The following is a 17,649-nucleotide window of genomic DNA, read 5'->3' as shown; positions in this document are numbered from 1 at the left end:
GTTTCTCCTATACTTTGTAGACCATTCTACTATATGCTTACTATAGTAACAATCAATTTGTAACCAAAACAAAAATAATAACAAATGATGGGGTCTCCTAGAAGAACACATACATGTAGCCACAGACACAACACACTAGACAACAAGATGAAGACAGTTGAGCAGGATTCTGCCTTTTCCTATCATCCTAGGGGCCTCCATCAAAGTTGGCAGAAAAGGCAAATGAAACTAGAGTGCAAACTATGAGGAAATAATACTTAGAAAGCAGAGCACAGTAATAAACTAAACATAAGAGGCATTCCAGAAGAAAGTTATTTCTGAATGAAAATCACAACCGATAGATGTCATTTTTGGATGAAGATGTGTCAGGGACACAGCTAATCATGTGTGTTTCTTAGGAAAGGCTGAGATAGGCAAGTAGTCCTACCAGTGAGCAGAAATCCTCAAGAGCCTGAACCCTGGGTCTGACTCTTCTTCCTGAGAGAGAGCATTTGAGAAGAAATTCTCTTCTTTCTGTCCTCTCTGGCAAACAAGAGTTGACTTCTCCCTTCTCCTCCAAAGTTCTTCACTCAGCACTTCTGCACAATGTGGCCAGCTGATGGCCCCCACTGCAAGCTATCTGTTACTTAGAAAAACCTTCCTAAAATGCTCAAAATGAATAGGTCTCATCATAAACACAAGCTAGACAGTCAAGTCATTTCAATACAGCTACTTCAGATAAATTGTTACCATAAACAGTAATGATTTTCTAAAAAAGAACATTTTTTATTGAAAGTAAGATGTTTTCCATTTATATTTATTAGCCAACAAGAAAGTCATGTTTTCAACATTCAAGAAAGTTTTCCCTCCACTGAATAGGAAAGTTTCTATGCTCTTAGGTACAAGCAGATAGGTGGACCACTTGAAAGTGGGAAATTAAGGTCTTGCCTCAAAGTAAGCAAGTTAGAAATAATCTTTGGTTGTCGTGATTTAATTGCCCTACATCATTTTTATTTGTTCACTCAGTAATATAAAGACCACCCTGTGCATTTACCATCAAGCCTGAACACTAGAACATTACATTCCAGATTCTAACATATCCTAAACTTCTGCTTCTAGTGAAGAATAATTACATGCTTAGATATGTTGTGGTTCTTTATTTTAATGTCATTTCCAGCAGTTGGGTTCTTTGAACTAAATGGTTTTCTATTTCATCACTTCTTTAGGTATTACCCACTCACAATGAGCTTTCTGAAATATGTATGCTGGGTTCTCCCACTGGCCAAGTGATGGGCTCTGACAGAATGGTCTCTGAACATACTCAATTTAAACCTGAATTTCTACCGAAACTTACATGGTGTGCTGCTACTCAGGTCATCAATAACATTAAGAGTGTTAAATCTATAAAATTCAACAGCGCAGTACATAAAAAAGAAATCTCTATGTGTAGAAGACACCTTCTTCAGTGTTAAGGAGACCTTCCCAGGCCTATGAGATGTGGAGAAGCTGCTCCAGAGGTGACGGGGCATGGAGCCCTGTCCATTCTCCACCAGAGCACTCAGCTTCCAGTGCACTTCCGTGGTTACACTTCAGGTGAATGTTCTTGGGGGTTTGTTTTTATTTATTTGACCATTTACTTTTGTTGTTGTTAAGAAAACCAAAAATAAATTAGTTTGAAATAAATAAAAACAATATTTTCCCATCTCTTCAAACACACTAAAGCTTTGAAATATGCCCATATACATTAGTATTAATTTAAAAAATAAGCATTAGTGTAATTTCTTCAGTTACTTTTTCCTTATTGTCAAAAATCTTATCACATTAATAATATACATGAAAAAAGACAAAGACATGAATCTTTTTTTTTTTTAAATATTTATTTATTTTTTTAGTTATCGGCAGACACAACATCTTTGTTGGTATGTGGTGCTGAGGATCGAACCCGGGCCGCACGCATGCCAGACAAGCATGCTACCGCTTGAGCCACATCCCCAACCCAAAGACATGAATCTTAAAAGAAAAACATTTAATTTGAAATTTGTTATCCCAGAAATAAGTATACCACAATCTAATTGCCAAGAATATATGATATAGCCATATGACATAATTATAAATAGAAGATGAGAAAAAGGCATTTTGAACACTACAGTGAACCATGAGAATGAAAGAGGGATATTATCATTTTAATTAACTTCAAAGAAACATTGGGCCTAATTGAAATAAAAATTTTTATATGCATGTTGTGTTAAATTTGCTGTTTCCCATAGTGAAAACTTCTTAAATTTCATCATTTAAAAACAATTAGTTTTAAAAGTATAAAATATTATACATAAATATATGTGTATGTGATTCTTTGAAATTTTATAAACATTAATACATGGTGGCTTCACCAGCTGCAAACTGAGAAGAGAGCATCTTTAGTATCACAGACAGGAAAGCTACCAACTATCCGAGCAATGCACTGAGGTTGAGCATGCATGTTACATACAATTTTAATCACATAATACAGTTCCAAAAACTTCAAACTGTGACTACAGATCATGAATTACACTAAATGAAAGTAAGTCTTGAGAACGAAAATTTCAATGAAGGTTTTAATATCCTGAGTCCATTGATAATTATGACTGTCAACTCCTCTCTCTAAAGCTCAAAGCTCAAGAGAAAAAAATTGAGGATTATCCCTCTAGAAATGAACTAAGTAGCCTGAAGCCAGGAAATATATCTTTTTAAAAGAAAACAAACCAGAATGTGCTAAGTGGTACTTCAGCCTTCTACAAAGAAAGAATTGACTATGTGGGATATAATCTAGGGAAAGCTTTAAAGAGTGTGACAAAAATTGACCCTTGAAAAAACATACACTCTGACCCCAGGAAGAAAAATGGGGAGAAGTGACTTTCAGTAGGACAGTGAGTGAAAATACCATGCAGAGTCTGCTTAGATGTCTTCTCATTTCACCTTGACCCACCTTTTCCTATATTGAGCTTACTACCTTAAGCAGTACCTAAGAAATCATCATTCATAAAACAAGAAGAGACCATGATTTGATTAAAATGGATGGAAATAGATGTTTCCCTGAAAAACAGATCTTTATATTGACATCATATGCTAGAAACATTTTTAAAATGAAATTAAGTTGATTCACATGAAATTAACAATACTTGACTGTTTTTAACCTGTTAAATGTCAATTTTATATGATTCAAATGGAGAAGTATTAATAGCTTTGTAAGTATCAGGGTAATGATTCTTTTTTTTTTCTAATTATCTTTAGTTTATTTATTTTGTTGCGGAGGATCAAACCGAGTGCCTCACACGTACTAGGCAAATGCTCTACCACTAAGCCCTAGCCCCACTGAAAGTGAGTAAAAGATCAGCTGAAATGAATGATGGACATTCTGCAGAACTGCAGGGTGATTATGAGACAAAGAAGTCTCCTGTGGAGCTTCAAGATCATCTTACTTTCTCCTGTGAGTGCAAACGTGAGAAAACACCACACTGAGTAGACAGTCCCTTTCTTCTAACCTCACAATAGATCATGCAGATGATCCCACAAAGAATTCAGGAAAAAACTATCTTAGAAAATAGTCTATATTAAGCCTTCGTTTTGTCTATCATAGTACTACAGCATAAATAGAAAACTCATTTCTTATCTCTTAGAATGGATGACCAAATTGTTTTAATATGACCTGACAAAAATCACTTCCAAAAAGTTCTGTTTCCTGAAAATTCCTCAGAAAAAAATTAATTTGGACTTTTATAAGCAAAAGACATTATGAATATAAAGAAACTCTCACAAAAAAAGTCAGTTAATATATAATGAAACTGTACCAAAGTTGGTAATTAAGCATAATTGAAGGCTGCAGTGAACATATAGGCCTTTGTTCTCTTTAATTCTGGTACTGAGTGGGAATTGAAGATAAGCACTTAGGGCATATTTTAGTCAGAGTCCAGATGTATAAGCCCCAGTGTTCTAAAAGTAATTTAAGTGAAATAAAATGAGAGAATGACAAAAAATATTCAAGATACAAGCTGAGAGAAAACACCTATGTTCTTAAAAATTCAAAAGAGCAGATATTCTCAAATCAAAATTTGAGAGTACTACTGGACTACATGGTAGCAGAAAAAGAAATGAATTAAAAATTAATTTGTTGCATTAAACATTAATGTATTATCACATGTAAAAGCAACTGGAACATTCATACTACTAAAGTTCTACCTCAGTACCTCTATAGAGTTCAGTTTTACTTTTTTCCTATGTAAGAATGAAATAAGAAATGAAATAAAATAGATGTCATTTTAGTAAGGATTATCAAATATAAACCACATATCTGTGACCTAATAACTTATGAACTAGTACTGGATAAGATGATTATAATGCATGCAATATTACTACAATCTTTGGATTTCCTTTTAAGGCAGGGAGACATACCTATAATAAAGGTATGTGTGTAAAGGATAAAAGAATGTCTAACCTAATATTTCATTTACAGATATTTCTATACATTTATATAAATTAACTCTGTATCATCTAATGTTCCATTGAAATTTGATGAAAAAGATCAATAAAAGTTGGAATAAACAAGAAAGGAACTCAGAGAAGACAGGCCTCAGATGGGACTTAAAACAAATATATGTTTTGAAGTGTTCCAAGAGAAGTGGTATGTTGGGTAAATGTATTGCAAAACCTGTGGAACCAAATAAGAGAAGTGAGTAGGAAAGAATTTGTCCAACAAAATACAATGGATGATTAAAAGGCTTATTTGCAAGTGGGTCAGCAACGTGAATTAAGGGAGAAAGGAACTGAATGTGTCGCCAGGCAGGTGAAAAGCCCAGGGAGCAGCCAGGGGAGGTGAGGAGCTCAGCACTGGTGTCTCCACACAAGTGCCAGTGTACCTGCCCACCACCTTTCCCTGAAGCTCATCTTCCACACTGTCAGAGACATAGTTCTACATGTTCTCAACTATACCAGCTTCATTTATGCAAAGAGTAAAAGATCACTGGCAAAGCCACAGTCAGGCCTCTCAGCCTGATTCCAGCTAAGTCTCCAAGTGTCATCCTCAGAGTCTCAAAATCCTTCCTCAAGAAAATCATCTCATTGGTTTCTATTTCCTAAAACAGTGCAAACACATCTCTGGGATCTCATTTCTTCCCTTAGGTCCCTTTGCCCAAGCTGTATTCAAGGTCCCTGAGCTCTCAAAACAGGGGATAAAAACAATCACATTCTTAGTCTGGCATGGTGGCACACACCTAGAATCCTAGCAGCTAGGAGGCTGAGGCAGGAGGATCTCGCGTAAAAGTCAAGTGCTAAGCAACTCAGTGAGACCCGGTCCCCAAATAAAATACAAAACCGGGCTGGGGATGTGGCTCAGTGGTCAAGTGTCCCTGAGTTCAATCCCCAGTAATGCACCCCCCAGCCAAAAAACAAACAAACAAACAAAAAACAAAAAAACACACAAGCCTCGCGGGGATTTTGATATGCTCTAAGGCCATGCTTCACTTCAAACACAGCCCTATACAAAGGGCTTTTATAAATACCCCAGCTAAAGAAGCACCCTTCCCACCCACTCCCTGGAATAGCACCATGTTTTACTGGCATCAGAATCTAACTCTTGATAACATTCTCCTTTCCTTTATGTATGTGTTATCCCTCCATCCATGAACAACACAATTAAGGTTCACGAGAAGGAAGGCTATGTCATCTTCAAGCACTGCATCCCATCTACATTTTGAACAAAGTAATGAATATGCTAAAGTTTGCTTAAAAATAAATAATCAGTGATGAATGACATGTCCTTATTTACCATCACTCCATAACAGCCCTCAGGCAGGAGTAACTGCTCCCTTTACTAAAAGTGTTCACATCTTAACGGAAAACAATATTTAAAACCCTAGTATGTTCTAAAGAATATGAATCATATAATATGCATGTTTACTTAAATGCCTAGGAAGAAAACACATAAAAATTTGTGGACATAAAAATGAAAGGATAAATATCAGAAAAAAGGTAGGAAAAAAATCTTAACTTCTGTTATATATACTACTTTCACTTAAAATTTCACATTTACTATCATAAGCATTTCTTTTAAAGCAAAAACACACATTAATTTATCAATACAACTGAGATACACTAAAAGAATCAGTATTTTTGATACAGCCAGAGACCCTGGTACAAAAGGGGGGGAACCTCCCTGACTTGGGTGGGGAGGACTAAATAAATGTGTCTGAACACCAAACTCTACAAGGAAGCAATATTCAAAATTCTAAGAATCAGAAACCATATGGAAGCAATACACAGAACTGCACAAAATTTTCATAGGCTAGGACACTTTAAAAACTATCTAATGACAGGACTAAACAATGTTCAACAAAGTGCCCCCAAAAACAAGTTGCTAAAGATATATGCACTTCCAGAAAAATATTGACTTGACTTTTTAAAAAATTCCAATTGCAAAACTGCTCTTGAATTATGTGGTTTTGATTTATGTAAGGTTGTTAAAATATATCGCTCACATAAAATGGGACTTTCCCTTAAGGGAAAAAAAGATGAAACTGGAAATAACAGTAGTAAATAAAACACATTCCCTGAAGTCCTTCCCACTTGCTAGAGATGGATCACAATTTTGGCCCTGAGCTTCCCAGCAGTAAACATAAAGAGGAAAACTCAATTATATACATGATTCGCTACTACCCAAGACTAAAATGACAAATTGTTTCAGAAAAGCAGAACTTCCTGGAATAGAGACCAGAGAGAAATCACTTCCCTGAGCCTTATGACAAAGACATGACACATTTTCATCAACATCATCCCAAATACTATATTTTCAATAAATATGAGTTACTGTGGTTTCTTCTTAAAATATTCTTGAATTTAACTCATCGTCATAATAACTAAATGTATAATTGTTAAAGTCAATTATATTAAGAAAACAAAAACAACACATAGAAGGAAACAGGAAGAATGAGAGGATAGAACTGAAAGCAGATTAAGAAGTGAATGAAAGGAATGTTTCCAGAATATTAAAGTGAATTATCTAAAACATGGAATACAGATAATTTGTGTAGCTTTTGACTATGCATTGATTCTGGAGTAAAGCTCGTGTTGCTTCCTGAGAGCTGAGGGGCCCAATGGAGATGACCTGAAGTGGAGGGTTCTCCACTGCCCCAGAGATGAGCAGTGGAATCACAAGCAATCTTGATATTCTACACAACTGATACTTACTTGTTAACTTTCTCCTGGAAAACTTAAAAGCAGAAATTAAACCAAATATCCATTTCAGTAGTAAGACATAGCTCATAAAGTAACTACAACCAAAAAAATCCACATTATCAATGCAATTTAGAAATACTTCACAAATCTCAGCAAGAAAACAGTACTTGAAATTATACATTTATCTCAATATGAACTATTATAATACATTGTTGGTTGAAGCTAGTAAATGCAGAAAGTAAGTTTTAAAAATCATAACCTGGGCTTTGGATGAACTGATGTGACTCCTATCTACCTTTCCATGGAGAGTGATTATCTCAAAAGGCCACCTCTTTACTTTTTCATAATAACCATGTCATAAAAGCACAGGATATCATTTATATTTAACTGTCCACAAATGGAGATATGGTAGAAGATGGAAGAAAGGCAGTCCTGTGCCCCAGCAAAAGTAGTTTTAAGTTAAATCCAACACCCTCCCAACTTAGGAAAACAAACTTGGCAAGATAAAAAAAAATGGACATTTTTTTTTTTTTATCCACTTTAGTCCACAGAGCTGTTTCTTGTGTAAATATTTTTATAGCAGAGAGGAGTCCATAAACACTTAATATTTCCTAAATTAGCCCTCCTGGGGGACAAAGAAAAAGAAAAAAAGATTGCAAACCATGAATAGGAAGGAAGAAATGAGAAAAGACAACCAGTAAGTAATGGGTCAATAAGAGAAAGAGAGCCTAAAAAGTCTTGGAATACAAGCACACTCCAGAATGATCAGAGCATGGAAACAGCACATGGAATATAATGGCAACACACCCATGAGAACAAGTCACCATGCCAAAGAAACAGGAAAATCGTCCTTTAATTAAAGAAGCCATATACAATGAGAGAACATACTCAAAGTTGTTTCTTTAAAATGAAGCAACAACTAAAATTTAATATTAATAGGACTTAAGCATATAAACAGAATTTCTTCTAATAAGAAAAATTTTAGCATACTATTCTATTTAACATCAGGCTTTTTATAAAATATATTTCACTCACATGATGTAATCTATGTTTCTAAACAACCCCAGTACCCTTGGTACAGAATTACCAGACACCATGGTAGGTGCATGCAGGCGTGCTTTTCCCAGAAACGTTTGTGTTCTGCAAGATATTTTCAAGTTTTGTGAAGAGTGTGAAGCTTACATCTAAACTGGAAAAGTAGAAAACAAGGATGATGCTTCTATATAATTTTAACATACAAACTTTTCCAGACAAAAAAAGAGAAGGAAGTGAAATGACTTTCAAAAACCTATGTAATTCCTGTCTCATATTAGTGCCTTAAAGGACAATGGAACAACCATCAGGGCTGCCTGTCTTGCCTTCCCACAGTGAAAACCAATGGGGGTAATGGTTTTATTTACCAACAGTTATCAAAGATGCAGTTGAAAGGAAGACAGCTAACACTGAATCCCTAACATCTGAGAAAAGAGGAGAGGCCAGCTAACACTAAATCCCCAACATCTGAGAAAAGAGGAGAGGCCAGCTAACACTAAATCCCTAACATCTGAGAAAAGAGGAGGGTCCAGCACAAGTTGGAGGACTCCCAATTTGAATGACCTTGAAGGAAATTCCATAGAAATACTAACTAGCCCAGAGCCTGCACACACCCCACAGCTGTGCTGACTAGTAAATGACTAACTGCAAGCAAAGACTTTAACAGACACTTCCAAATATGGCTCCACAGAAAAGATACTGAGGTTCAGATGTAGATACTCACTGGTAAAGGCACAGATACATTTCTTTCGGCTACATAACTGTTAAATGCTTATATTTCAAAAGACACTTTCTAATGTGAAAGCCATGCATTCATTAGCCTTCCAGAGCATTACCTACACAGACCTTTCTTGATCATACATACACACACACACACACACACACACATACACACGCACACACACGCGCGTGCACACCAAAAACTAATATGTCAAATGGGGGATTCTGAGCAAACCTTCCCTCCTATTTACGCAGGCATTCAAAGCCCAGCTGATCCCAGGCACTGAACTGTACATGCCAAACAGTTCCACAGTCATAGACACCTGGCACTCACAGGAGATGCATTTGCAATGGCTGCTCCATTGTGATGTTCTTAGATTACTATGAATGAATTCAAAGAGTTATAAGATATTTGGCTAACTTTCAATACAGAGAGAATTATTCATTGGAAATAGGAAACACTGGAATGAACATGCCAATAAATTAGAATTTATTATTTTAGAACAACAAATGGATGGTTAACAATTAGTTGTTTGTTTTTAAGTGTGAAAGACCTCAGAAATACTGTAATATATACTACCATAAAAAAGTTAGTGCTAATTTAAGGACCCTAGGTACATATATGATTGCACATATGGTACAACGCTACATCATGTACAGAGAAATGAAAAGTTGTGCTGCAACTATGTACAATGAATCAAAATGCATTCTGCTGTCCTATATACCTAATTAAAATAAATAAATTCTTTTAAAAAAGAACTATGTTCTTACAGAAGCCATAACTTCAAGTGTTCATGAAGTGTCAAAAATTTTTGAAATTATTTAGTAATATTTTTCTAGTGATAATCATGCTGACAAAATGTATAAGTTCATCAAATTTTAAAGTATATAAATTAATTTTTAATAAATAATATTTTGCATATATCAGTCAAACTACAAGGCCTAAATACTTGCAAACAAAATGCATTATTAATTTAATTGTCACAGTCTATTTAACTAACTTCTATTACTATTTGCCCTAATATGCAATGCATTAGAGGAAAGAATCAAATTCAAAACGTAAAAAGTAAACTGATTACACTGTCTTGGAGAATTTAAAAATATAGCAAGTTTTAAAATTACAGTCAAAGCATTAATGTTTCAAATAGGTAAGGAAAATATTTAATTTAATTGAGAGAACAGTTATGCCCCAAACTGGAGGTTCAGCATGCTGGCAGAGTTTCCTTGCTTCCTAAAACCATGGAAATAAAACAAAAAGAAGCCTTTTGGCATTCCTCGGGCTGATTACAGAACTAAAATGATAGTCTCCTCTAGCTACAGTTGCAGATTATAAAATTATATTTCAGTGGAAGTTAGGAAAAACAAGCCTCTTCAGTAGGATAAACATTCAAAAATATCTGGTTTAGATGAATATTGCCACTTGGAATATTAAAAAGTAATAATCCAGAATGTAGGTGTATTTTCCAATCTTAGATTTGTTTCCTGATTTTAGGGCAAAAAAAAAAAAAAAAAATAGTGTCACGTCTCATCATAAAAGCTCACCGTATCTCCAAGAGGAGAAAGCCATTCAATCTTTCTGCTGTGGTTTGAAAGTGGAATGGCTTCCAAAGGACCATGTATTGAAGGCACCACCAGTCTGTGGCACTACTGAAAGACATTAGAAATTTTAAGAGTTGAGGCCTAGTGGAAGGAAATCAAGTGACTAAGGATGTGCTCCTAAAGGGGGAAACTAAGGACCCTGGTTTCTTCCTGTCTGTTTTTTGCTTCCCAAACATCATGAGGTGAACAGCCTCCTCTACCACACTCCCCCTATGATACACTGTGATACCATAGGCCCAAAGCAATCAGGCTCAGCATCCACCAATGGTCAAAATTTCTGAAACCCTGATTCAAAATATACATTTCTTCCTTTTAAGTTGACTATGTCAGGTATTTGGTCATGGTAATAGAAAGTTAACTAGCATACCTTTTCTAGCTTTTTGGTCTCCTTTTATATATTTAGAACTAAAATAAGTGAAAGAAGCCTGAAATACATAGGAAAAAAATAAACAGAAAAAACAATGGCAAATATCTGATTGAAAACAATGTCAAAATATTGTTTTAAGGTGTTTGAAAGATAACTAAATATTGATAGCATATATATGTGTAGGTACATGTGTATAAATGTACATATATGGGTAGATGAATTACTCATATGCAGTTTGGATCTGGATATGGTACACTATGAACAAATATTTCAATTTTTTAAAATTCCTAAATAAAAAGCAAAATGGTATGTTTGGGTTCAAATGTATAATATATAGAGTAGATGGTGCACACCTGTAATCCCAGTGGCTCAGGGGACTAAGGCAGGAGGACTGCAAGTTCAAAGCCAGCCTCAGCAAAAGAGAGTTGTTAAGCAACTCAGTGAGACCCTGTCTCTAAATAAAATACAAAATAGGGCCGGAGATGTGGCTCAGTGATCAAGTGCCCCAAGGTTCAATCCCTGGTACAACAAACAAACAAACAAAAAAAAAAAAACAACAACCTCTTCTGCAGAAAAGTCAAGTCAAACTCCTCAAAAACACACAAAATACCAAAGGAACATTTTACATTTTTTAAAAGGGCTATTTAACCCATACAAAAAAGGCTGAAGAGGCTTCACTCTTCAGAGTACAAGAAGAATTTGCATCATTATGGACATTTTAATATAGTACTAGAAACTAAGGTTTCCAGGATTGTCTGGGGCATTTGGATATCATCTTGGGGCACTGAAAAGAAGCTGGCAATCTACACTATATACAAGGGAAATGGCAGTGCTCATGCTACACCTGAGTGAGGTGCACATTTTAAAGGCTTAAAAATTTCAAAAGTAGCCAGCTCACCTGGTAACTGAAACTGCTCTATTTCAGTTCACCTAATATAATTAAGTCTATGTGATGAAGCTAATTATGATATAGTACCAAGAGACAGAAAATCTGGCAGTTGATGACATAATAATTGTAGTGTTATTTTTCATGACATGGCAACTGTAGTATTATTTTGGTAAGTTACAAGATGTATTTCTTTTTTAATATCAGCAATATTTAAGACTGCAGTAAGAATTCAAAAATGTTATTTTAAAACTCCAAAGTTAAAAATACAAAGTTTGGTTTCACATATCTAGTTTAGCACATGCAAAAGTGGCTACAAAGGATGATTTCCCACAATTTAACTATTCAGTGCTTGAAAATTGTTTCAAAGTCCCACAAACACTTCAAATATTTCCAGACTGCAATTTAATAAAAAAAAATTAATGTACACTGTTATATTTTTCTGGGAAGATGACATAAAACACAATATTCAACAACAAAATACCACAAATGAAAAATAAAATGGACTGACTTGATAAAAAATTCTAAAAAATCATGTTGATAAAGAAAGCCTAAAATAATAATTTAATTATATTTGTTAAATTAAAAAATGGAAATTACCTTTCTTTTGGGGTGCCAACTCCATGTTTGCCTAGCAGATGAGTATTTAAGTGCTTCTTCATTACAAAAGCAACCCTAAAAAATAAATGAAAGTTATTATAGAACTAAAACTTGGCTTTCTACTAGACATCTATATAGAAAATATTTAAGGATAATACCAACATATGTTTATATTCAGAAAACATGAAAATGCATACCATAGTGGCATTTTTCTTAAACAGAAAGCTTGTTATTGCATATGCTGTAATACTTGGAAAGCAAAGGAAATAACTGCACTGAAACTGACTGGTTCATTTTCTTACCTGGGTTTACTGCCAGTGACCAAATGATCAAAACAATGACTACAGTTTCTTAGAACCTGTCTCCACTGAAAGTTGGTAGGAAAGATAAAGAAGGACCTCAATATAACACTCACTGCCCCCTAGCCAATCCCATACTTTCATTATAAAATGAATTTGAGACAATATGGTTCAATTAACTATTTAAAGGCCTACAAATTAGTAAATGAATAGTTTTCATGAAGCTTTCTTAAAATCATGGTAGCGATTTGCAGAGGGGTTTTTAAACTATGTTTACTGTGTCTCCAGAACCAAAAAAAAAAAAAATGGTTTACTGCTAGGAAATATAAATAGCTAAAACAAAAAGTATTACCTGACAAATTATCTTATTTTACAGAAGAATCAGTTTACTTAATTTGATATTGCTTACATAAATATGAAATGGACAGGAGTCAGCAGCCAGTGCATGGAGCACCATTCTTCTATTGAACACAGAACAACATCAATTTAATTATGTCATGTGATTATTTAAAACAATTTAGTTCCCACTCAGAAGCAACAAACTGAGATGGCTCTCTTGATAAGCAAAAGAAAAAAAATTACTGTTGTAACTTTCAGTGAAAAGGGGCTTGCAAACATTTTTGTTAATTATGTATTACAGCTGTCCTTCATAAAGTTAATTACTAATAGCTGAAAGGCAACAGAATCTATTTGCATATGTACATGAAAGGTATGACATATGCAAAAATATGATTTTAATTAGCATTCTATGATATGAAAGGCTACAAATCAAACTGGCATGTTATAAGATTCTTAACATTAAACACTGAATTCATCTGGTCATGTTTGCACAATGGGCAGCTTAAGACTGTAAAGTACAGCAGTCTCACAGAAGAGACTTGCATAGAAATCCAAGAACAAGATAATGACTAAAACTGTGAATGCTTCTTTGAATATCTAGCCTATTTTGTTTTTGTTTATATAATATAAGGAAACTTTGGTTTGCAGGACAAACTAATAATCCTGAATTTTTAAATGACTGCGACTTCATTATGCATTTAATATGCTTACATTAACTAAAAATAACATTCATTCTTTTTTATATGGTAGGCAATAATAACTATGAACAATACACACTCCATAACTATAAATAACTAGTCACACCATCAATCATTAAAATTGAAGGATAATTACAACACTGAAGGTAAAAACTATGATAATATTAAATACTGGGAAAAAATAGTACAAGATATTCTATATTTTGTTTCTGCTTGATTGGCATAAAATTAATTTTTCATTTCCTTCAGAAGGAATATAGTAATAAGAGTCCATTTAAGTCACAAGTTCCCTACTGTCCTCCATTTTTGTATAATTACAAAAACATAAAGCTAATAGCAAAGAACAAAGGTTAAAAACCCAAAGTTGCAAAGCGCAGCTTATTTACATGAGCAAGTATAATTTAAGATATCTGAACTTGGAAACCACAGTGCAGTTTGTAATACAGTAAAAATATTAACTAAAATGTTTAATATAAAAATATTATACTGAAGACAGAAAAGAACTAAAGTAAACAGGGAGGGAATTTTTTCACTTCATGTCATGTTATAACAATTGCTAAATGTCTAAAGCTAAATATCTTGAGGAATAACAATTTATAAGGTTAAATCACATCTCAATTATGCGCAAATGTAAAGCATTTATTCACCCAAAATTTGAACTTAAGTATGTATTCTCCATACTTGGAATAAAGTATGAGTAGTGCAACAGTCTCAATATGATCCTCAGTTAAAAACATGTAAGCCAATTATGACTGAATAGCATAAAATTACCAACTGATATAATATTGCCAGCAATGTGTGATCATTGAATACAGGCTCTCCTTCACAGCCATTGAAATATTATTTTAACATAATTTTAAAATGTAAAATCTACACAGTATGAGAAATAAAACCAAACCTCTATTCTCCAAAGATCCAACTTAAATGCTTTCCGTTTAAGAAATACTCATGCATCTCTATCTTAATTCCCTGCCTCAGTACATTAATCACTGTGTGTTAGCTATAGGTGGGTTCTGCACCTAAATGAAAAATCTGACTATTAAAATCATACCTTCCTGGAGCTTCATCCTACTACCATATAGCTCATGAACAAGACAAAGTGGCACTAAACCCGTAGCACAACTCTTTCATGGCACTGCAAGTCATCCATGTAAACATTCAATTCATATATTTATTAAGGATCTACTATTATACAATGAATGGTTCTAGATAGCTCTGAAAGTCCCTGTGCTCAGGGGAAAAAAAAAACCCACCTAGCCAAAGAGACAGGCAACAAGGATAGAAAGAAAAGGAACACAGAAAGCATATTAAACACCAGAAAGTAGTAGGAGGAAGGAAAAAAAAATCAAGAAGGAGGCTCTGAAATGAGAGTGAAGGGTTGAAATTTTTCTTTCTTTCTTTCTTTTGTGGGGGTGGGAGGGTTCAGCAATGTGACTTGTAAAAAAAGAGGGAGATGGTGGTGGGCACTCAAATAAACAAGAACAGAGATCCCAGCAGAAGGAAGAGCACCACAAAGCCCGGAGGTGGGATGAGAAGCAGTGAGATGGAAGTATGGAGTTGCAGTAACATAAACGGGAGAGTACACCAAAAAGGAGAGAGAAGGCTGCACCTCAGGAAAGTGAGAGTGGCAGCCCTGCAGACCACAAGAGCTTTGGCTTGTATTCTGGCAGAAAAAAATCATCAAGGACACCTCAAAGGAGAAGAGTCCTGTCCAACTTACACTTCAACAGGACTCCTTTGGCACAGAGAGAGGGGTAGAGGAGTCATTTAACCAATGTCTCTTGCAATAATCCAGGCAAACATGGTGGTGTAGAAGAATACTGATGAGAGGCGGAAGTTACATTTGTTACTAAAGCCAACCACACTTTCAAGCGCACTGCATGTGGAATCTGGGGTCAAAAAAGATCAGTGTTTGCTTTGGGAAAAAAATAAGCTGGTCCATAGGAGACAAGTTCAGGACATGTTCAATGAGGACATAAGAGTCCACAGGGAGCTGACTGCTGGTTGAGAGCCAGACTCATGCTAGAAATGTACTCACTGAGGCTATCTATGTATAAGCCCAGGGTCTGACCAACTGAAAGAATACCCTTGATTATTTAAAAAAAAAAAAAAAAAGTTTTGAAACTATGATTGTTTTGCTAAAATAGCATCACTTAAAATGGTTGTTGGTTTTTTTTTGTCAAGAGCAATACAGAAGTAACATTTACAACTACCTTCCAAAAATGAATAAACCTTATTTTAGTTTTTATTTCAAAATAATTTTGTGCACTATATAGCACATAATACATAATATACTATAATACATATAATACATTCCTACACTGTATAGCATGTAATAAAAATCTGTTAAATCCTGTAAAATTATTTCAATTTGAGAGATGTAGATGATAACTTAACTGGTCTATTAAATTAAATAAAATACAATACCATAAACAGAAAAAGATGTGAGAAGCAAAAAAAAAACCAATCTGAGCCTCAACATACTAGCATCTCCTCACTCACAAACGTGTGTACAGAAGTATGTTTAGTGCAGGAGCCAAAGCCAGATCTGCCAGGCTGCTCCTCCCTCTGTGCAAGCAGGGGTGATGTCGTAGCAGGATGTCCTCCTGAAAATTGGTTGTCTTTATTTCGCATCCCCCACTCCCATCTTTATTTCCATGTCCTTATTTCACATCCCCCACTTCCATTAGAAAATCAGGTGCTCCTCACAGAAAGCCTGTGGGGTATAATTTCCAAATCCCAGAAAATCTCTGAGGAAAAAGTAAATCCAGGCCACTAGATTACAGGAAAGACAAACTATAAAGTATTGCTCTTAGAAATTCATCCACATACACTAATCCAGTAAATTTAAAGAAAATCTCTAAGACAAGTGTAGAAAGATACAACTCTGACATATGTACAACCCCTAATCCCTATGGTCCTACTGACAAATTTGCAGTCTTCTTTTCCTTTCTACAACCACACATCACACCCTTCCCAAAGAGCTGGGCAGAGCACAGGTGTCAAAGTGAATTAAACAATCACATCATTGACAATTTTTAATCTCTGCAAGCTAAAGCAGCAGGAAACAAAAAAATAAACACACACACACACACACACACACACACACACGCACACCAAAAAAAAAAAGACAGACAGCAAGACCAGCAGTTAAAGTTTACTAGAATAGAAGAATCAAAGTACTCTAAATCCAAAATCGCTTTTGGCCCACAAAAAAATGGCCAAAGCAATACTTCACAGGAGTTTAGTGAAAGTTAAAGAAAACAATTCTACAATTACATGTAGCATGAGAGCAGCTAAAAGAGCTCAATACTAAAACTTTATCACTGCTCTCATTAATCCTTGTTGGTGAGATGGTTACATCTAGAAAAAAATACAGATGGTCAGTTGAAGGATTTTAACTCCAAAAGAATTCATTACTCAGGACCATAAGTGAATTTGCATAAAAGCTGAAATAAAATTTCAATTCATGTATATAAAGCTATCTAGAAAATCCAGGGACTAGGCATTGCTCAGTGATAGAGCACTTACCTAGTATGCTCAAGGACCTGGGTTCAATTCCCCAGCACCAGGTTAAAAAAAGAAGAAGAAAATCCAGATGAAAAGAGCTGACCAATATGCCCCTTCAGACAACAATACAGCTATGAGAAGTTCATTTAATAATGATATAATCAAAGATACCTACCTCTCCTTTTGTTACTTCCTAAAAGGGGTCAGATTCAGGGAGAAAATGTACATGAATAAGAGAATTAGAATAGCAACTGGCAAAGAATAATGAGACATCACACACAAAGGTGTCAAAAGAGTAAAACACTACTGATACCCTCCTCATGTAGATGTTGGTAATCATTGTGTGTCTCAAGAAAGGCCTGGAAGTGTGCATGACATTTTCTAAACTTCCTGGACCACTAAATATTTTTCTCA

General features: G+C 34.9%; 1 protein-coding gene across 7 annotated transcripts in view; it reads right to left on the bottom strand.

Annotated features, from left to right (window-relative positions):
- The window catches only part of Znf407 (zinc finger protein 407), a 424,361-nt gene that overhangs the window by 247,118 nt on the left and 159,594 nt on the right, over window positions 1-17,649 (bottom strand). For 5 of the 7 annotated variants that reach the window (XR_007348960.1, XR_007348961.1, XM_048806658.1 and 2 more), the window contains exons 4-5: window positions 12,390-12,464; window positions 10,480-10,584 (exon numbers count right to left, since the gene is read on the bottom strand). The exons of 1 other annotated variant lie outside the window; for it this stretch is intronic. Coding sequence is in view for 4 of the 6 variants with exons in the window: in XM_048806658.1 (XP_048662615.1) it covers window positions 10,480-10,584; window positions 12,390-12,464 (180 nt within the window). In the remaining 2 variants the exon portion in view is untranslated. The remainder of the gene's footprint in view (window positions 1-10,479; window positions 10,585-12,389; window positions 12,465-17,649) is intronic. One more of the 7 variants, XM_048806660.1, reaches the window with a different exon arrangement.

The sequence above is a fragment of the Marmota marmota genome, unplaced genomic scaffold (genome assembly GCF_001458135.2).
Source record: "Marmota marmota marmota unplaced genomic scaffold, marMar, whole genome shotgun sequence".
Lineage (NCBI taxonomy): Eukaryota > Metazoa > Chordata > Mammalia > Rodentia > Sciuridae > Marmota > Marmota marmota.
This window is presented reverse-complemented; position numbering and strand designations above follow the sequence as displayed.